General features: G+C 42.7%; 1 protein-coding gene across 3 annotated transcripts in view; it reads left to right on the top strand.

The window, feature by feature from the left end:
• Positions 1 to 23,426, top strand: part of LOC106563138 (netrin receptor UNC5D) — a 339,367-nt gene that overhangs the window by 237,869 nt on the left and 78,072 nt on the right. For all 3 annotated transcript variants that reach the window (XM_014128394.2, XM_014128393.2, XM_014128391.2), the window contains exons 3-4: positions 14,986 to 15,129; positions 19,106 to 19,209. In XM_014128394.2, the coding sequence (XP_013983869.1) occupies positions 14,986 to 15,129; positions 19,106 to 19,209 (248 nt within the window). The remainder of the gene's footprint in view (positions 1 to 14,985; positions 15,130 to 19,105; positions 19,210 to 23,426) is intronic.

Below are 23,426 nucleotides of genomic sequence, written 5' to 3'. Positions count from 1 at the left end.
CGGTGGTTTTCGTTCAAAGATAAAACATGGAGTCCACTCGTGCACGAGCCTGAGTCTCACAGTACTGTGACCAGCCACTATCCAAACGCGCTACTTTTTTTCAGCCAGGGCCTGCAAAGCCACGATTCAGCTTTTTGCCGCCTTCTGAGAGCCCATGGGAGCCGTAGGAAGTGTCACGTAACAGCAGAGATCCCCTGTAATGGATAGAGATAATCAAGAAGGCCAAGAAATTGTCAGACAGGGCACTTCCTGCATGGAATCTTCTCAGGTTTTGGCCTGCCAAATGAGTTCTGTTATACTCACAGACACCATTCAAACAGTTTTAGAAACTTTGGAGTGTTTTCTATCCGAAGCTAATAATTCTATGCATATTCTAGTTTCTGGGCAGGAGTAATAATCAGATTAAATCGGGTACGTTTTTTATCCGGCCGTGAAAATACTGCCCCCTAGCCATAACAGGTTAAACAGCCGTGACATGGTCAGAGATTACAATGGGTAAATATTCAGAAGAGGTGACATTTTGGAAGTAACTTATGATCAATAAAGAAATAGTTGAAACGAGAAAAAAATGGTGTACATGTGAAAAGAAAGAATACTCTCTTGCCTGTGATTCTGAAATCTGAAGGGATCTGTACACCCATTCTGAACCATAAAATCTGAGAAGGACTTTGATTTAGCAGAAGGAGACATAGTTCTGGGGTTTGAGCGGTCTAAAAACGGGCTAATAACACAATTCAGATCCCCGCCAAATATCAAAAGATGGGTGTTCAGAGAAGGGATTTCCCCCAGCAACCCATTGGCAAATTCAACATCATCAAAATTGGGAGCATATACATTGACAAATACTACAGGCATGTGCCAAATGGTGCCAGTTATGGTTAAATATCTTGCATTACTGTCTGAAATAACATTAGTAGTAGAAAAATGTATTATTTTACTAACCAAAATGCAACCCCTCTAGCCTTGAGTGATCTTTAATGCGTAAATGGGTCTCTTATAAAAATACCACATCAAATCAGAGAAGACCCTAGACCTCTTGACAGGATTGTTCATTGCCTTAGTATTCCAAGATAAAAACTTTATAGGTTTAGGCCTACCTATTCCCATAATACTATTATTAGCCATCTAAAATATTGAAATGAAAAAGGTGTGAAAACAGACCTTTGCAAAGATAACAGAAAAAAACTGATGAAAAAAGCAAATAAAAAAATGGGACCGAAAAAGGTCACGCGGAGACGCTCCATAGCACCAGTAGCGAAATTCATTTGAAAAGCATTCACAAAACAGTAAAGTAGGTCAACAGAAACAAACACCCCATAACAGTGAAACAGAACTGTCCTGACTCAGGAAGTCTTCAATCAGTGCAATACGTAAAATGTGTCTTAAGGATGGCCAAATAAGTTTCCCACAGTATGTTACCCTGTTACAAAAAAGAAAAGGGGCTGAGTGTCTGTACATGTACGAATGATCAATAGGGTGTAATAAAGTGGTGAAAAGTCCTTCAGTAAGTATCTAGACGAAAAGAAAGAAAAAAACAACAAAGGAAATCTCTGCAAAAGCCTGGAATTGTAGCCATGCATTACTACGCTAGCCATCTAGCAAAATAAAAAGGACCTCCCAAATGTGTAGCCTAAATGACAACCACAGAAGACAGTATTAGTAATTTTTATCAGAGTTCAATAATGTTAGTGTTTCTGCCGAGTAGAAAAGGAATGGCAACAGGGGAAAAAATGCTCTGCCGTAAAAGTCAAACATACCTTCGATTTAGAGGCTAGGCTATGCATGCTACCTGGCAAAAGAGTAGGTCATAGATCCAAGATACGGCTCAGAAGTGACTGTCAAACCAACGCTGGACATCCTCGTGGGAGTCAAACTGTAGCTTCCCCCCAGCATGTTCAATGTGCAGACGAGCAGGGAAGCGGAGTGAGAATTTCACTTTCTTTTCATGAAGTTTACGTTTCACATCAAGGAATTTAGCTCTTTTCTTGGTGACATTCGTGCTGAGGTCAGGAAAGATGAACACCTTGCATCCGCAGAAGTGTAGCTGGTCTCTGCCCTGCCTCTGGAGGATGCGCTCCTTGTCACGGTAGTAGTGAAAACGGACAATAAACACTCTAGGCTTGGAGTTGTAGTCTACACCCGCTGGGGAGGGGCCATTGCTGTGGGCTCCATCCAGCTTTGGGGGTGATGGAACGATGGCCGGACCCAGCTTATCCGTGAAGAATTCTAACAGGAACTTAACTGAGTCCCCTCCTTCACGTTTCTCTGGTATACCAACAACATGAAGATTGCAACGGCGAGAACGGGATTCCAGGTCATCGGTCTTGTCAATCAGCTTTTGGTTTTCGGAGCTCAGACGGGCAACAGTTTTCTCAAGTGCTACTATGCGGTCACTGTAGTCACACAGGTCATGTTCAAAGCCGTCAATTCGGCGGCCTTGTTCATCCGCAGAAGCTCGGACACCATCCAGGACGGTGGAGAAGGGGGCCAGAGCAACATCGATGGCAGTTTTGAGCTGAGTGGCAATGGTAGCTGTAATTTCCGAGACCAGAACCATACGGCGGTTCTGAAGATCTGTAGGGAGTGTGACCACATGAGGCTCTGTAACAGTTGGACTGGAATCGGCGCCATTACCATTCACGTTTGCCATCTCGGTCTCAGCAAAACGCCAGTGTCAATGTCAACAGTAAATAGGCGACTCTGGGATGCTGGCCTTCTAGGCAGAGTTGCAAAGAAAAACCATATCTCAGACTGGCCAATAAAAAGAAAAGTTTAAGATGGGCAAAAGAACACAGACACTGGACAGAGGAACTCTGCCTAGAAGGCCAGCATTCCGGAGTCGCCTTTTCACTGTTGACGTTGAGACTGTTGTTTTGTGGGTACTATTTAATGAAGCTGCCATTTGAGGACTTGTGAGGTGTCTGTTTCTCAAACTAGACACTCTAATGTACTTGTCCTCTTGCTCTTGTCCTCTTGTACTCCTCTTTCTATTCTGGTTAGAGCCAGTTTGCGCTGTTCTGTGAAGGGAGTAGCACACAGCGTTGTACGAGATCTTCAGTTTCTTGGCAATTTCTCACATGGAATAGCCTTCATTTCTCAGAACAAGAATAGATTGACGAGTTTCAGAAGAAAGTTATTTGTTTCTGGCCATTTTGAGCCTGTAATCAAACCCACAAATGCTGATGCTCCAGATACTCTAGTATAAAGAAGGCCAGTTTTATTGCTTCTTTAATTAGAACAACAGTTTTCAGCTGTGCTAACATTATTGAAAAAGGTTTTTCTAATGATCAATTAGCCTTTAAAATTATAAACTTGGATTAGCTAACACAACGTCCCATTGGAACACAGGAGTGATGGTTGCTGATAATGGGCCTCTGTAGATATTCCATAAAAAATCTGCCGTTTCCAGCTGCAATAGTCACAATAGTTCAAACTAACCAATAGACATGAATATTCAGTAAAGATAAGTGCAGTGAGAGTTCATTCCCAACAGATCATATCATTGAAGTGTGCGTGCGTGCGTGCGTGCGTGCTCGCGTGTGTGCGTGTGTGCGTGCGTGTCAAATCAAACTTTATTTGTCACATGCGCCAAATACAAGTGTAGACCTTACCGTGAAATGCTTATTTACAAGCCCTTAACCAACAGTGCAGTGTACCTGTGTGTGCGTGTGTCCCTGTGTGTGCCTGTGTGTACGTGTGTGTGTGTGCACGTACCTGATTGTGTGTGCATGCGTTTGCACGTGCGTGTGTGTGTATGTGATCCTATGCATGGTTATGTGTATAATAGCATATAGGTGGCATCTTATTTCCCCTTTGTATGAATGTTTTAACCTCCTCCTGCAGATGCTGTGATGTTGTGTTGTCGCTAACAAAAACCCAATGCCTAGCGTGATTAGCATCAAGGCTAGGCCCTGATGCTGCGTGCGGTTCTACCTTATAGGTAAACAGGCCACAGAAAACATGAAGCGTGAGTCTGATGGAGGTTGACAGTCGCGCTGCAACACTTCCCCTAAAAGCAAAGTGAAAGTCTTCTCTGCAGGGAACAAGTCTGACTGCAATCTGAACCCACTGTCAACTCTTTCTGCGGCGTGGGGTTAATGTTTCATTGTGTCTGTGGGGGGAGGAGTGTGTGTGTGTGTGTGTGTGTGTGTGTGTGTGTGTGTGTGTGTGTGTGTGTGTGTGTGTGTGTGTGTGTGTGTGTGTGTGTGTGTGTGTGTGTGTGTGAGGGTGCATGCCCACCTGTGTATGCCACACGTGTGTGCCTGAGAAAATATCTAGGGACACACACAGGGAGATAAGAGCGGGCCACTGATTAAAGGATTATGGAACATCGCCAAGATGAACATTCCCCTTCCGTGTTCCAATCTCTCCTTTGCTGTACCTTCCATGTTCAATCTCGACTTCCATGTTCAAAAATCTTTGTTTCCATGTTTCTCCAAAAATCCCATGTTTCTCTATATTCCCTAAGCTTTCATGTACTGAGAGCACAACATACTTCAAGCTCAGTTTACAGGCGAATGAAAAGAACAAGGTGAAAAGAGTAAAATGCCGCAGCAACAACATGAAAGTTACAGTTCTGAGGATGTTCAAATGGCAACACATTTCTCCTCCTCTCATTCATTTATCCCTCTACAAGTTTCCCTCAGTCTTTTGATGTTGCAGATCAGAACAGTCTTAGACGCAAAGTTGGTAGGATTGCTTGTGTAATCGTTGCTTACCAGATTGAGCTTCCATAGCAGAATGCTGTGACGCTGATAAACTTAACCCAGGAGGTTTTAGGAATGGTATCAGGCCTGTTCAGGTACAGTATTATAGAGGATCACTCCTACTGGATTTGGAGAGGGAGTAACTATGTTGGAAATATTATTCAGGTACTCAGATGAAGTAGCAGAATTGGGTCCATAAAGCATTAGGAATAAACCCAAAAGTGCAGCTCTTAGGCCTGATTCCAAACCCATGTCTGGATAAGGAGGGACTGGAAAGAATGGCTGTCAACAAAGAGGATGAGTGACCATGTTGCTGATATCTATCTTATCTATCTATCTGCAAGGAAAGGGTAATGGGCCTATGGAGAGGAGACAGGCATTGGTTTGGAATTGGGTCTTTGCATGTGGGAATGGAGACAGGTGTATTGCAGGCCATGGTCCCAGATATACATTGGTATTGGAGTGGAGAAATGGTTGAGTGGGTTGAGAGACATAGAGAGAAAGAATGAAAGGAGAGGAAGGAAAGGAGAAGGGAGGTTATTTGTCCCTGACGGTATCTTTGACTGGGAGACAGTTGATACCCAGATGAAGATGGAGAGATAAAGAGAGATGGAAAATTGAGAGAGAGGGAGAAGGATAGAATATCCGTTCCTCTGCTCCCTTTGATGGAAAGATGGCAGTGATAGTCAAAGAGGGAGAGGAGGGAAGAAAAGAAGGAGGGAGGGGAAGCAGAGGACAAGAGGAGAGGCTATCAGTTCCTCCAAAGTCTTTGTTGAAGAGATATTTGAGGAGGAGAGGGGGAGAGAGGCAGGAGGAGAGAGGAAGGGATAGAGGGCTCTCTGTTTCTGTGGAGGTCCATCATTTTGTATGAGGATCACAGTCGACCTGCAGAGACATCATCTACCTCCCACCAGGCAGGGGCTCAGAGAGAGTGAGCGAGGCAGAGGATGAATACTCAGTCATCAAGAGTAGCAGAGAGAGAAGATGAGAGATATGGATACAGAGATACAGAGATACAGACACAGTAGCAGAAGTAACACTCCACTACGGAGACAGAGAGACAGAAAAATATAATTGAAAAGTAAACGAGAAAGGAGCAAGAGTGACTTTAGACAAAACAGGGTTATAATAACCCTCTACAGTTTAAGTCAATTTCTGCTCCAGCGCGTTTTTATCAATAAAAGTCTGTTTCCGTTTTGCATTGGTTGCATCTCAATTTGGGAGTCTCAATCCACTAAATCCGCCGATGGCGGTCGTTGGCCTGCGCGATGGCTGGGAGCTGCAGTAGAGTGGTTTTTATGAGATGAGTGGTTTCTGTCACACAAAAAAAAGAACGGTTTGAGCTACAAAACTATTATGTCCCCATTCTGAAAAACGTAGACTCTCACAAACACGCACTGTTGTCGGTTTTGCTCTTTGACAACCCAAGGACGCCCATGTCCCAACTCCATACAAAATGAATATGCAGTAACAATAACTGGAGATGAATAGGGGTTATTCCACATAAAAGAATAAGGGTTATTCCACATAAAGATTGTCCCTGAGGTTTTCCTGAGCTTTCCTCATAGAGAATGATTTGTATCTGTCCCATTATGGTCTCTGTGAGGGCACGGGAGGCGCCAATGGGGCCATCTCCATTTTGAAGTAGTCAATTGTATTCTTCTACTACTACTATGAGTTGGTATACAAAATAAAAGGGTGCGTACTACCACCTGGAGTTTGTTGTTCGAACAGGTATAAAGCCAAGGTTGGCTATTTACTTTCCCCTGCTGTAATGTAATGTTTGCTCACAAGCATAATTCATTCGCTGATCCCTCTTGATGACCCGGATGAAATTAGATAATCCTAATTTCACCAAGTTTAAAATGGGGAAAGTCTTCAATGGCGCTGCCCATGCTAAAATAGACTTTTAGGCACTAGAGTCCTCTATCTATCTCTATGGCTTTCCTATATCTCTCAGATGCATTTTTAGACCCTGCAAAACATACTTCTTTTTTTGCCATGTATTTGTTTGTTCTTCAATGTGTTTCTATGTACTAGTAGCAGTAATAATTTTTACGTATTGTTTTCTAACTACAGATGCCGTATCTTAATTTGAGTGAGGAGCGCAGGAAAATAATCCTGCAGCAACAGGAAATGTGAATTGTTATGTAGATTATAATTAATGGACATTTTTGTTAATACATTTTTCATTAGGACAAATCAAGTCTGATAATTTTAAAGTGGCAATTACAAATTTTAGAAGCCTTTTAAAACCTCAAATACACAAGTTTGCATTTCCTGCTATGCAGGAAAATTCCTGCAACAACAGAATGATCAAATTAAGGTATGGAATCTGTACAGGGGTCCTAAAATACAACATCAAATAGCTAGATGGTCCATTTTATTAATATCCAAACAATTCCATATGTTAAGTTAGTAGATTTCTTAGAAAAGGGTATTTGACCTAAAGGGGTATGACTACTACTCACAAGCTTATTTACATGTGGGTTAATCAGACAATGTGGAGACGCCATGAACACGCGTGACTTCCAGCGTTTTAAATGGCTGAATTATCATGCCTTAATGCATGCGTCCCTTTGGTTCTGGGATGAAGTGTGACACACAGCTGAGATCAGACTGAAGATGTTGCTGGGAGCATGTTCCACTTGTCTGCTAGGGTTCGTCTCGCATCTGGCCCTCAGCCAGCCAACCACCATCCCCCCCCAATGTCACATCGCACAAACGTTTCCCTGAAGCAGCGTTCAGAAACAGCAAATTAGTCATACACTCCCCCTGAAGCTACCCGCCTGCCGCTGCGAACCCTAACCACGCCACGTTGACAACAAGCCTCGCCTGTGTGTACATCTGCCTCGTGAGCATCTCTAGTGTCTACGAAGAAATAGCATTTGGATAACCCCGTTCCCTGGTCATGACGCTAAGTATGACAGAGACATCCAGGGCCGAGCGGAGCCCTCACACACACAAGTACTAAACCACACATACACACGCACACACACAAACACATACTCATACACACACATACTCTCACAAACACATACTCACACACAAAACACACACTGTTCTCTGCCAAGCTGTGCTGGGTGGATCAGGAGGCACTTGTAGCTGGCGCAGGGCTACTCCACGCGGGGCCTCTCCACAGACCCAGCCAGAAGCCAGACAATGGCACAGAGAACCAGAGAGAGATCACAGCACAGATCACTGCCGGGGAGAGGGATGGAGGGAAGAGAGGAGGATGGAGGGAATGGGGAGTGGTAGAATGAGGGTGTCACATCTGCTCCCGCTCTTCCCCCCCGGTGCGTGAGGGCGCCAGGCTGCCCTGCATCATGCACTCCTTCCATCCATTACGGACACCTGCCTTCCCTCGTCACACGTATCAGCGATATTGGACTCACCTGGACTCACTCATCTGTTTATTTCCTCCCCTATATTTGTCAGTTCCCTTGCTCTGTTCCCGGCTGCTGCGTTAATTGTCTTTTGTTTGTGTTACCTGTTTGCTGACGCTGTTCCTGTCTCGTTCCATGTCCGTTATTTATTAAATGTTTTACTCCCCGTACCTGCTTCATCTCTCCAGCGTCAACTCATGTGACGTAATGCAGCAGCCAACACACGAAGCATCGGGGCGTACTGGTGTTCCGGTTGGTATGGTGGCATCGGCTCTGGGTGCCACCGATGGAACCGGGGGTGACTATCCAAACTCGTCAGGCTTCCACGCCCTAGCTGGTTTGAGAGGTTTCCTTGCCCCAGTTGGCTCGGACGGCGCCCATCCCACGTCGGGCCTCAGCCGGATCGTCAATTCTTGTTCGCCCAGCCGGTCCAGGAGTTTTTTTTGTTTATTGGTGATGTCGGGGTGGATTCCGCCGCCGATGGAACCGGGGTGAATAGCCAGCCCATCGGGCTTCCACACCCTGGCTGGCTCGAGAGGTTTTCTTGCCTCGGTTGGCTCGGCGGCTTCCCATCCCACGTCACGCTCCACCACATCATTGGGCTCCCTCTGTGCAGCAGGATCGACACAACGCTCTTCCCCCCCTCTGGCGCTTGAGGGCACCAGGCTGCCCTGCATCATGCACTCCTTCCATCCATTACGCACACCCGCCTTCCCTCATCACGCGTATCAGCGATATTGGACTCACCTGGACTCACTCATCATCTGTTTATTTCCTCCCCTATATTTGTCAGTTCCGTTGCGCTGTTCCCGGCTGCTGCATTAATTGTCTTTTGCTTGTGTTACCTGTTTGCTGACGCTGTTCCTGTCTCGTTCCATGTCCGTTATTTATTAAATGTTTTACTCCCCGTACCTGCATCATCTCTCCAGCAAACAGGGAAAGAAGAAGGGAAAGAAGGATAAGGGGAGGAGAGGAGAGAGGGAGGAAAAAAGAGCAGCATTATCCATGCCACCTTTAGGTAAAGGAAAAAGGAGAGGGTAAAGGAAAAAGAAAAGAATGGAGAGAGAACAAGGGTGGAGGAGAGAGAACAAGGGATGCTCTACTCATCCTCAGGGTCTGTTGCCAAGGCTTCATGGCACTCTGTCAAGAGCCATTGGCAAGACCTAAGCCACAAGGAAAGACCTGAGACACAGGAAAAGGCCCGAGCCACAACGAAAGGCAAAGATGGAGAGAGGGAGAGACATGGGAAAAGAGGTACAGAAAGAGAGGAAAGATAGAAAAGAGGGGAGAGAGGGATAGAGATGTACAGAAAGAGGGCAGGTAAGAAAGGAATGGAGATGTACTGGGATTGACACACACACACTAGATCCATTTAGAAGCACACAAAAAAAGCAAATGAGGGAAAAGCGGTTAAATAGTGGAATACCAGGTCACTGATACTGTGGCTAAGCTTTTTGATCTGCACACAGTGTGAAGGATTCTTGGAGAGAGTGTGACTTTCTGATTTTCTCTTACTCCATCTCACCCTTCAGCCAGCCACCTCACACTGGCAGTCACTCAATAAGACATTAGTTTGGGAGGATTATTTGATACCATTAGTCATGGCTTTCCTTGTTTAGGCCACAAATTCATTCTTGGATGCATGCGCACACACACACACACACACACACACACACACACACACACACACACACACACACACACACACAGGCCGACAGACAGACAGACAAACACACAGCACAGCACACACACATTGCTCCTTTATGCCCCTTTGCAGAAGTGATGATCTATGTTGCTGTTCGAAATCTACCCAAACCGCATTTTCCTTGTATTTTGCTCTATTGAGAGATAATCGATTTTCTCCGAGAAACATGGATGTGCCCCTTAGTTGTGGCACATACAGAAGTTTAATGTGTCTCTACAGCACCAGTGCACAGAGTCTGTCTTGATACTTTTTGAAAGAAAAACTACTGCGCACAGTTGACTTCTGAATGTTCTGACTATTATTCTGTCGAATAAACCAGAACATAAACAGCATATTAAAGATGATAATCGTGTCGTGTTGACTAAATTTGCATCCCAAATGGCACCCTATTCCCTTTATAGCCCTATGGGCCCTGGTCAAAAGTAATGCAATATTGGGAATAGGGTGCCATTTCGGACGCAGGATAAAACCGAAGTAAAGCAAATTTACTAATACAGAGTGCCTAACCACACAATTTTATGGCCTAGTCAGTATTCACTCGCAGTTCTACAATATCTTACATTGCAGCCTTCATAGTGAATAAAGATGAAGCACTTCTCCCAATGGATAGGGAGTCATTGTGATTTAAAAGATTGCTGAACCCAAATCCCCTTCAGACGTCTTATTGTATTTAAATCATAAACTAAGTCTCTTGTCGGTGAGCACTTAAACTAGAGATTACATAATCACTGGCATCAATATGAAGCTTTTAGACAGACAGACAGACACAGGCCTTGGTATGGACCCAAGAGGGGGCTCAAACTGAAATCTCAAGACTAACCGATGTCAAGTGCACTTGAAAAGGATCTACCGTTTTAATGTTGTACTTTATAACAGTAATTCTTCTGGTGATGGTGCTCCCCTGGGCTATTCAGCTTATCTTATGACAGGTGTGCACAACACAGGCCCTTAAGTTCCACAGTTGTGTTGGTTTTTGTCTCTCCTTGGTACTTGATGCTTCTGAACGGCTGTAGGGTGGACACACCTGGTTTAACTGGTAGAAATCAGTATCAAGGATGAAAATCTGCAGGATTGCAGCACTCTGTGTACCCTTGTCTTATGACTTACATATTTCTGTTTATCTGTCTCAGTAAATATCTCCCCAAACACATCTCTATCAAACAGGTATGACCTACAACTGACAGCAAGTTTCAATTTTGTCTCAACCCATTTGTGGTCCTGTCTGTCTGTCTGCTGGTCCTGTCTGATGTATATTGTGGATAAAGAGTTACCTGTCTAACAGAACACAGAGGATGTTCTTTAATGGTAGCCTTTCCAACATAATCCAGGTAGAATCAGGAATTCCCTAGGGCAGCTGTCTAGGCCCCTTACTTTTTAAAATGTTTACTAACAACATGTCACCGGCTTTGAATACTACAGCGACTGAAATGACTGCAACACTTAACAAACAGCTGCAGTTAGTTTCAGAATGGGTGGCAAGGAATAAGTTAGTCCTAAATATTTGGGACAAATCGTTCACTAAACCCTAAAACTCAACAAAATATTGTAATGAATCATGTGGAAATTGAGCAAGTTGTGATGACTACAACAGTAGCTAAGATGGGGAAAATTCTGTCCATAATAAAGTGCTGTTCTGCCTTCTTGACAGCGCTATAAACAAGGCAGGTCCTACAGGCCCTAGTTTTGTCGCACCTGGGCTACTGTTCAGTCGTGTGGTCAGGTGCCAGAAGGGGGGACTTAGGAAAATTGCAATTGGCTCAGAACAGGGCAGGACGGCTGGCCCTTGGATATACACAGAGAGCTAATATTAATAATAAGCATGTCAATCTCTCCTGGCTCAAAGTGGAGGAGAGATTGACTTCATCACTACTGGTATTTGTGAAAGGTATTGACATGTTGAATGCACCGAGCTGTCTGTTCCCAGGTCCAGAACAGACTATGTAAGGCACACAGTACAACATAGAGCCATGACTACATGGAACTCTATTCCACATCAAGTAACTCATGCAAGCAGTAAAATTTCATTTAAAAAACAGATAAAAATACACGTTATGGAACAGCGGGGACCGTGAAGAGACACAGGCACAGACACATGCATACACACACACACAATAACATACGCACATGTACATATTGATTTTGTGTTGTAGATATGTGATAGTAGAGTAGTGGCCTGAAGGCACACACTTAATGTGTTGTGAAATCTGTTGTGAATATATTGTAATGTTTTTAAAATTGTATAACTGCCTTCATTTTGCTGTACCCCAGGAAGAGTAGCTGCTGCCTTGGCTGCAGCTAATGGGGATCCATAATAAATACAAATACAAAATGCATGCTGGGAGTGGCCCGCTGAGATGACTCTTGGAGCCGAAAACACACACACGTCACGTGTACAGACACACAAACACACTCTCTCACTAACCCCCAACCGCGATGGGCCAGTTTGGAACAGTCTGTGAAATTAGGTTTATATAGCAGGCAGGGAGAATAAAGTTATCATAGACAAAGCTGCTTTCCCCTTTGGAGAGCTGCCCTGAAATAGTTTTGAAGACGGTTCTCTCTAAGAAATCCAGCAGAGCTTCCTTATTATGCCGTAATGTTCCAATACAGTCTCATATAGTTTTTTGTAGACGTACAGTCTGTCGCTGTTGGAGAGACTTACAAAATAAAACAACCAATTCCATACCAACCATATCTTTGTTCATGATTATGGATTGAATCACAGCTTGAGATGTGCATAAATAAATTGAGGTTCAGAGTGAATTGTACACACACTATGGTTTCTATACATCAAGTTAAAAGAATAATCCACTCCAAAAAATATATTTAGGAATTATTTTTATTAGTCCAATGTTGATACAGTCCCAAAATGCATGATTGCATGTCAGAAATCACGTTTTCAAGATATAGAACTTTCAAAACGCAAATTGTAACTTGCCACATCATCATGATGATGCGTTTTACATCATATGATTGAGATTGAGTCTTTTCAATACCGGGGTGTTGACGAATCACAACACACCTTTTTGTGAATAACTGTTTTGGAAAAAAAAATCTAATGTACTGTATCCATAGAAATAATGCAAGGATACAATGCAGGTGGCAGACCTCCAATATACCATATCCATTTGAAACCATTTACTCCGATTTAGTCTCTTGATAATCTGTATTGATGTATTAAGGCATTAGTAGAACTGAGTAATCATAAGAGGATCAATAACAATCCCTATCTCATTGGCATCATCCTGCATCATATGTCCTCCCCATTGCCAGTCTGAAGTAGATTACAGTGGCTTGTGAAAGTATTCACCCCCATTGGCATTTTTCATATTTTGTTGCCTTACAACCTGGAATTAAAATGGATTTGGGGGGGTTTGTGTCATTTTATTTACACAACACTTTCAAGATGCTAAATATTTTTTATTGTGAAACGAACAAGAAATAAGACAAAAAAAACGGAAAACTTGAGCGTGCATAACTATTGACCCCCAAAGTCTATACTTTGTAGAGCCAACTTTTTCAGCAATTACAGCTGCAAGTCTCTTGGGATATGTCTCTATAAGCTTGGCACATCTAGCCACTGGGATTTTTGCCCATTCTTCAAGGCAAAACTGCTCCAGCTCCTTCAAGTTGGATGGGTTCCGCTGATGTACAGCAATCTTTAAGTCTTACCACAGATTCTCAATTAGATTGAGGTCTGGGCTTTGACTAGGCCGTTCCAAGACATTTAAAGGTTTCCCCTTAAACCACTCGAGTGTTGCTTTAGCAGTATGCTTAGGGTCATTGTCCTGCCGGAAGGTGAACCTCTGTACCAGTCTCAAATCTCTGGAAGACTGAAACAGGTTTCCCTCAAGAATTTCCCTGTATTTAGCGCCATCCATCATTCCTTCAATTCTGACCAGTTTCCCCGTCCCTGCCAATGAAAAACATCCCCACCACCATGCTAGCACTACCATGCTTCACTGTGGGGATGGTGTTCTCGGGGTAATGGGAGGTGTTGGGTTTGCGCCAGACATAGCATTTTCCTTGATGGCTAAAAAGCTCAATTTTAGTCTCATTTGACCAGAGTACCATCTTCCATATGTTTGGGGAGTCTCTCACATGCCTTTTGGCGAACACAAAACTTGTTTACTTATTTCTTTCTTTAAGCAATGGCTTTTTTCTGGACACTCTTCCATAAAGCCCAGCTGTGTGGAGTGTACGGCTTAAAGTGGTCCTATGTAGCTTTGCAGCTCCTCAGGGTTATCTTTGGTCTCTTTGTTGCCTATCTGATTAATGCCCTCCTTGCCTGGTCCATCAGTTTTGGTGCGCGGCCCTCTCTTGGCAGGTTTGTTGTGGTGCCATATTCTTACAATTTTTTAATTATGGATTTAATGGTGCTCCGTGAGATGTTCAAAGTTTTGGATATGTTTTTATAACCCAACCCTGATCTGTACTTCTCCACAACTTTGTCCCTGACCTGTTTGGAGAGCTCCTTGGTCTTCGTGGTGCTCCTTGCTTAGTGGTGTTGCAGACTCTGGGGCCTTTCAGAACAGGTGTATATATATATATATATATACTGAGATCATGTGACAGATCATGTGACACTTAGATTGCACACAGGTGGACTTTATGTGACTTCTGAAGGTAATTGGTTGCACCAGATCATATTTAGGGGCTTCATAGCAAAGGGCGTGAATACATATGCATGCACCACTTTTCCATTTTTGAAACATGTTATTTTTTCCATTTCACTTCACCAATTTGGACTATTTTGTGTATGCCCATTACATGAAATCCAAATAAAATACATTTAAATAAAAATCCACTAAATAGGAAAAACGCCAAGGGGGATGAATACTTTTGCAAGACACTATATCTGAGTGATTGTCAAAATGATGATAATAAGAAAATGTCTTTATATAGATTTGTCAGGCTTCAGAGTAATCTTCTGTGGATAATAATATGACAGACACTCATCTCTCTGCACACCTCTTCATCTGTTTGGTACTGATAATCTCTTATCGCCTGGATATTTAAACACCCGTCTATTTCGTCTCACCAAGTCTTCTGATTACGTTGTGTGATAATCTGTTTTGATCATTTTAGCGATTCAAGTTTCTGATCATCTGGGATATATTTGGATTATGTAATCTGTGATGGTAAACTGTGTTGGTAATCTGGGATTATAATATGTGTGTTCCTGCAGGGCTGAAGATCCGGGAGGTGATGATCAACGTGTCCCGTCAGCAGGTGGAGGACTTCCATGGCCCTGAGGACTACTGGTGTCTGTGTGTGGCCTGGAGCCACCTGGGCACCTCCAAGAGCCGCAAGGCCACCTTACGCATTGCCTGTGAGTAGCAGAACCATACCAACAGAGAGAGAGGGGGAAGATGTGAGTGAGGGAAGATGAAAGAGAGAGAGAAAGTGAGTGGAGTGGGAGGGGGAGAAAGAGAGAATTTGTGAATTTCTATTTGATTTTAAATAGCCAAGTAATAGGTAATATCTATACAGAATATCTCACCACCATGCGTTTCCATCTCCTCCTCTCTCTCCTTTATTCCTTTCATGCAGATTGGCTGTCAACAGTTTAGTGAAATATGTTTTGTTGTGAAAACATGTTAGGAAGAAATGGTGGTGAGATATTCTGTGTAGCTAAAGTAATGTGTCAACCAATCAATTATGAACATTTGAAAAATTCCCTATTCAAAATGAAATAGAAATGACTGTATGCTGCCCTGCACAATCAATGAACCAACCGCATCGCCTTGGGCTATACGTTCTTTCCCAGACTCATGGATATAGATTTTGGAGCATAGCATAAGGTAACCAGTCCATCCAGTATGCATAATAACACAGTCCACACTCAAAGGTAATTACTCAAATTTGTTTGATTTTGGATTATAGGCTAGACCAATTATGTGCCAAAGACAATTTAAATCACTCTTGTTTTGTGTGTTGTAAAATGGCACAATCATCATTTTAAGGTTTTTCCATTCAACTGGAGCTCATGAATCTATGCATGTGCATAAGCACTAATATGCGTATGGCTGTATTTAATGAATCGTTACCTTAGAAAGCACTGTCCATTTCGTTGTGTTAGGCTTTGAAACAACATCCACAACAACCATGTTTTACACTGTTTCTGTCACGGTCGTCGTATGAATGAGACCAAAGCGCAGCGTGTGTTTCGTTCCACATCTTTATATCACTGTGAAACTATGCAAGACATAAAATAAACTAATAAACAAAAACAACAAACCATGACGAAGAGGTGCAACATACAATAACTCAAAATAATCTCCCACAAACACTAGTGGGAAAAACAACAACTTAAATATGATCCCCAATTAGAGACAACGATGACCCGCTGCCTCTAATTGGGAATCATACGCAAACCTCAACCTAGAAAAAAGAACCTAGAACACAACATAGAAAATTTAAACTAGACAAAAACCCCAACATAGAAAAACTAAACTAGAACCAACATAGAAATAAATAAACTTGACCAAACCCCCCAGTCACGCCCTGACCTACTCTACCATAGAAAAATACAAGCTCTGTATGGTCAGGACGTGACAGTTTCAACCTGCTGTTGAACTTCTTTCTTCAAATTGATCATCACAGTGTGTCACGCTGGTATAAGGATCGGGAGACAGGTGCAGGAATGCGTAATAGTTTTTTTTATTACACCCAAATTACGGCGTGCCGTGTTAAAGTCACGGGATGAATACCAAACAAACACTATACAAAACACAGGGTAGAAACCCAAACAAAAGAGCGAGGAGTACCTCTAATAAATAGCACAAGCACGCAATCCACAATGGCACGAAAGCGAAAACACACAGCCCAGGTCCTCACACGCACCAACGGACATTGTAACAATAATCGACAGGACACTGGTAAACCAAGGGCACACTTATACAATTACTAATCACTAGGAATAGGGGCCAGGTGTGCGTAATGAAAGTTCCGGGGGGACCCCCCCATGACAGCAGCGCAACGACACCGGCCTCGAGGACGATCACAGGAACACAGCGCGGGTCGATCAGGACCCGATGCAGCTGCCGAGGTTGTTGCGTCGTCGTCGGACGGGCCAGTAGCAGTGGCGTCGGACGGACCAGTTGTGGTGGCGTCGGACGGGCCAGTTGCAGCTGCTGAAGTTGCGGCGCCGGACGGACCAGTCGCAGCGTCGTCAGAGACCGTGTCTTTTATTAATTATTCTGTAATGGTGAAGGAGGGAGACAGGCGCAGGAATCGAAAGTTTTTTTTATTACACCCAAATTACGGCGTGCCGTGTTAACTTCTTGGGGCTATGTGGGACGCTAGCGTGCCACCCGTGGTGCACCCATCAACAGCAGGTGCATTTCAAGAGCGGCAAATTTGAAACCAAATAAGTAAAATTAAATTTTTCAAACATACAACTATTTACACCTTTGAAAGATAAACATCTCCTATTAATGTCCGCAAAAGGCGAAAGCATAAAGTAGATTATGTTAGGAGAGTACATTGACAATAGCTGTGTGTAATGTTTTGTCAATTCAAAGCCAGGCGTCACCAAAACCATAAAACCAGCTAAAATGATGCACTAACCTTTTAAATCTCCATCAGATGACACTCCTAGGACATTATGTTAGACAATGCATGCATTTTTAGTTCTATCAAGTTCATATTTATATCCAAAAACAGCGTTTTACTATGGCATTGATGTTGAGGAAATCGTTTCCCTCCAATAACCGGCAGTCAAGTCAGCACCACAAATTAAATAATTAAAATTAGAAAACATTGGTAAAATATTATATTGTCATTTAAAGAATTATAGATTTACATCTCTTGAACGCAATCAACTTGCCAGATTTAAAAATAACCTTACTGGGAAATCACACTTTGCAATAATCTGAGCACTGCGCCCAGAAAAATATGCTTTGCTATACAGACAAACGGCCATGTTGGAGAGATCTAAAATCGAAAATACTATGTAAATAATCCATTACCTTTGATTCTCTTCATCAGATGTCACTTCCAGGAATCCCAGGTCCATAACGAATGTAGTTTTGTTCAAAAAAGCTCATCATTTATATCCAAAAAGCTCCGTGTTGTTAGCACATGATCTAAGCCAGCCGGACTTCTCGTCATGAACGAGGGGAAAAAATATATTTACGTTCGTTCAAACATGTCAAACGTTGTATAGCATAAATCATTAGTGCCTTTTTTAACCAGAACATGAATAATATTCAAGGTAGACGAATGCATTCTCTTTTATAACGTATTGGAACGAGGGTACCCAACATGAACTCGCGGCCATCACCGTTCCATGGCTCTTGTTCGGTCAGATCTCACAGTAAAAGACTCAAAACACTTTGTAAAGGCTGGTGACATCTAGTGGAAGCAATAGGAAGTGCCAAAACATTAATCAACCCCTGTGTGTTTCAATGGCATAGGCTTAAAGGTAATTCAACACATCAGGTATCCACTTCCTGTCAGAAAATGTCTCAGGGTTTTGCCTGCCAAATGAGTTCTGTTATACTCACAGACACCATTCAAACAGTTTTAGAAACTTTAGGGTGTTTTCTATCCATATATAATAAGTATATGCATATTCTAGTTACTGGGTAGGATTAGTAACCAGATTAAATCGGGTACGTTTTTTTATCCAGCCGTGAAAATACTGCCCCCTAGCCCCAACAGGTTAAAGGCACGGGGACGAAGACCAAACAAACACTATATAAAACACAGGGTAGAAACCCGAACAAAAGAGCGAGGAGTACCTCTAATAAATAGCACAAGCACACAATGTTTAACACACGGGACGAGACCTGTAATCATCTGCGCAATCCACAATGGCACGAAAGCCAAAACACATAGCCCAGGTCCTCACACGCACCAACGGACATTGTAACAATAATCGACAGGACACTGGTAAACCAAGGGCACACTTATACAATTACTAATCACTAGGAAAGAGGGCCAGGTGTGCGTAATGAAAGTTCCAGAGGGATCCGTGACACAGTGAGGTGAGTTTTAAAAGTACTGTAGGACTACCGTTTTGAGGATAAGTGTTTGATGTGATTTTCCATTGTATTTGCATTGACGTCAGAGTGGTTAGAGGGACAATAGAGCCCTGAGTGCCAAGCCATTAGGACCCGATGGTAGTTAGCAAATTGGGTACTCACTACCAAAGCATGTCCAGAGTGCATAAAAGGAGATTATCGTGACTCAACGGTCACATGGAATTTTACTGCGGTCATGACTCATCACTGCCAGTGTGGCGGTAATAAGTCACCGCAACAGCCCTAATCCTGTCTCCCTGTGTCCCTCCCCTCTCCCAGACCTGAGGAAGAACTTTGAGCAGGACCCCCAGGGGAGGGAGGTGCCCATTAAAGGCATGATTGTGCTGCACTGCCGTCCACCAGAGGGAGTGCCTGTCGCAGAGGTAAGGCCTGCATGTTTTAACTCACAGTATGTATCGATTTTTATAATGCTTTTATTATGGCAAGTGTTATAATGCATTATAGCAGCATCAAGTCGTTTTTGCTGCCCACAAAGCATTTGTCAGTTACATGTATTTGTCATATTTGGATTACTACTACTCCAGGGCAACAGCATCCAAAGGCACATCTACATTTCTCTGTGAAGAGCTGATTGTTCCCATTTGAATTGTTTCCACTACTAGCCCTGTTCCCTTCAGCATCTGAGTGACTGGCTCTTGTTGTGTGTTTACCTCAGAGTAGAGCTGTGGAGATGGTGATATAGGCCTGCTGTATGCTTGAGGCCATATCTATCTCCTCGCATCCCTACGTTGTATAGTGAAGGGATGTAGAGTTATGACTTATTAAGGTGCCATGGATATTATTTGTGTGGCTGCTCCTCTCCGTTCTCATGTCGCTTTCATCTTCAGGGTGAATAAGAAATTAGGTTTTCACCGGCATGTTTACTTTCAGTGGTATGAATGTGTGTCCAACCATGTGTGTCTTGTACATTTGCATGTTTATTGGATTGCCTTGGATTGGTGTGTGTGCCTGCCTGCCTGCTTGCCGGCGTATGTTTGTGGTGTTAATGTGTGTTCACACCTTCCTGCCACTGGCGTAACGCAGTTTCTCTGGACACCTCCCACAAGGTCAGAGCCCCCCTCCCCCCATCTAAATCTAATGAGTCAGCAAGACAGCCACTCACAAAGAATAGACTACCGATTGCTGTCCACGGTGCTGAAATTGCAACATGTCTATGCAAAGCAATGATAGGCTTTCTGTGGTGCCAGGGCATGTAGCCTATAGCTTTGCTTTAGCTAATGAATAAATGTTTATTTTGTAGGCCTATTTGGTTGTCATTTTCACACGTTAAGGCTGACATTTCACGAAGTTATACACGGTGTCGCAAGGCTGCCATGCTGGGTGGTTCGATACGATCGCATACTAATCAGCAACCAATAGATATTTTGTTGAATATACAACTGTCCTGTATAACCTACTTGAACCTGCATGACATGAGCCGTCCTCACGCTCTCTCCCAGCTTGGATAGAAAGTTGTGTGTTAAACCAGTCTAATAATGCCAAATAATGCAATCAGTCCACCCTCAAAACACGAGCTTACCTTGGATTGTTTCATTATGCAGTCGAGCCTACTGTCTATAGCTGTATACAGTATTTAGCTGCTATTTATAAACTTGTTATAAAAATTACACATCAAATAGCCTAACAATGAGGAAAAAAGTAGTTGGCTTGAGGATAAATTTAGCCATTATTGTTGAACCAGGAGGTTTTATCTGGCTAATAGCCTACACAAACAGGCTGCAATCAAGGTACATTCAATTAAATTCAATTTGAGAGCCTCCCATGTCTTCTGAAGTCCTCTTTCTGCTTCTCTCTCTCTCTTTTTCTCTTAGAAAAAATCATCTCTGTGTCTGTGCTTTTTTTTATACATAGAGGCCTATAGTAGCTACAGTATGTGACTGCGTCACCTTGCATTTTTGTGTGTAAATGTTTTCACAAAGGCCTGTAGGTCCAGGTTGCGGGCCCGACTATTTTCTTTACCGAGTATTGACAACCCAGACAGTCTTTCCTGAGACATTGTTCATTATATGCCCATTGCGCTGCCCACAATTTAAATGTAGTCTTGAATGATGCATGGCAAGATATACAAGAGATAAGGGACAGTTGATATTGCAACCACACAACTCAAACCACTTTTTTTGTTTGAGCCCTCAAGAACTGTTGTCCACTAAAAATTATATTCTGTTTTCATCTGCCAATTTATTGGCTGTCCAGTATCCAGACGACCTGTCCCAGCGCTTCCTATCCACAGGGTTGGGGAGAAACAGATTACAAACGGATTACAAAAAAACTGTAATCTATTATGTTACCAGCAAAAATGTTGTAATCAAATTACAGATACTTTGAAAAACTGGATGATTATTTCTAGGATTACTTTTAAATTCAGAAAGCATACTTTATGACAGCTTTCTATTTTTTGACATTCAACATTTAAAAAAGGCGAGTTTAAGTTTGTTCCGCCAAGGAGTCTGACCACAAGTCAGAGACCACTATGATGACACACCAAATACGCTTGATGGATTGCGGGAAAAGAGCAGGCATACGTTTTTTGTAGGCTAGTGCAAGCTATAGTGCCATTGAAAGTATTTGCCCCCTTTCTGATTTTCTCCATTTTTGCCTATTTTTAATACTGAATGTTATCAGATCTTCTACAAAACCTAATATTAGATAAAGTGTCACGGGTGTCGTAATGTAGAGACCAAGGCGCAGCGGGTTGCGTGCTCATCATTATTATTATTATTTATTAAAGAGAACACAAAAAAAACAAGAAAACACGACAGTAACAGTTTTGCAGGCTATACACAAAGCAATGCAAAAACAACTACCCACAATACGACAGGTGAAAACAAGCTCCCTAAATATGACTCTCAATCAGGAACAACGATGTACAGCTGTTCCTGATTGAGAGCCACACCAGGCCAACAAAGAATTACAAAAACTAGAACAGCCCCTAGAAATACAAAACACAAGAACATACCCAACACCCCGGAACACATAAATCAAATAACCCCTCTACAATACACACACACCAATAATCCCCAAAAACACTCTACACAAAATATCCCTCTTATCTAAACATATACACAAAACCGTGAAAACAAATACCCTGTGCCACGTCCAATAGACCCCTATACTGGTCAGGATGTGACATAAAGGGAACCTGAGAGAATAAATAACACACTACCGTCAAAAGTTTTAAGACACCTACTCATATATTTTAGATTTGTGATTATTTAAATAGTGAAGACATCAAAACTATGAAATAACACATATGGAATAATATTTTAGATTTTAGATTCTTCAAAGTAGCCATCCTTTGCCTTGATGACAGCTTTGCACACTCTTGGCATTCTCTCAACTAGCTTCACCTGGAATGCTTTTCCAACAGTCTTGAAGAAGTTCCCATATATGCTGAGCACTTGTTGGCTGCTTTTCCTTCACTCTGTGGTCCGACTCATCCCAAACCATCTCAATTGGGTTGAGATCAAGGGATTGTGGAGGCCAGGTCATCTGATGCAGCACTCAATCACTCTCCTTCTTGGTAAAATAGCCCTTACACAGCCTGGAGGTGTGTTGGGTCATTGTCCTGTTGTAAAACAAATGATAGTCCCACTAAGCCCAAACCAGAAGGGATGGCGTATCGCTGCAGAATGCTGTGGTAGCCATGTTGGTTAAGTGTGCCTTGAGTTCTACATAAATCACAGACAGTGTCACCAGCAAAGCACCCCCACACCATAACACCTCCTCCTCCATGCTTTACGTTGGGAAATACACATTCGGAGATCATTCGTTCACCCACATTGCGTCTCACAAAGACACGGCGGTTGGAACAAAAAATGTAATATTTGGACTCCAGACCAAAGGACAAATTTCCATTGCTCGTGTTTCTTGGCCCAAGCAAGTCTCTTCTTCTTATTGGTGTCCTTTAGTAGTGGTTTCTTTGCAGAAATTCAACCATGAAGGCCTGATTCACACAGTCTCTTCTGAACAGTTGATGTTGAGATATGTCTCTTACTTGAACTCTGTGAAGCATTTATTTGGGCTGCAATTTCTTGAGACTGGTAACTCTAATGAACGTATCCTCTGCAGCAGAGGTAACTCTGGGTCTTCCATTCCTGTGGACGTCCTCATGAGAGCCAGTTTCATCATAGCGCTTGATGGTTTTTGCGACTGCACTTGAAGAAACTTTCAAAGTTCTTGAAATGTTCTGTATTGACTGACCTTCATGTCTTAAAGTAGTGATGGACTGTCGTTTTTCTTTGCTTATTTGATCTGTTCTTGCCATAATATGGACTTGGTCTTTTACCAAATAGGGCTATCTTCAGTTTACCCCCAACCTTGTCACAACACAACTGATTGGCTCAAATGCATTAAGAAGGAAAGAAATAACACAAATGAACTTTTAAGAAGGAACACCTGTTAATTTAAATGCATTCCAGGTGAGTGTGCAAAGCTGTCATCAAGGCAAAGGGTGGCTATTTGAAGAATCTCAAATATAAAATATATTTTGATTTGTTTCCCACTTTTTTGGTTACTACAGGATTCCATATGTGTTATTTCATAGATTTGATGTCTTCACTATTATTCTACAATGTAGAAA

Source organism: Salmo salar, chromosome ssa11, assembly GCF_905237065.1.
Source record: "Salmo salar chromosome ssa11, Ssal_v3.1, whole genome shotgun sequence".
In the NCBI taxonomy this organism is placed as follows: Eukaryota; Metazoa; Chordata; class Actinopteri; order Salmoniformes; family Salmonidae; genus Salmo; species Salmo salar.
Note: the sequence above shows the minus strand (reverse complement) of the source record. Positions and strands in the feature narration are given on the sequence as shown.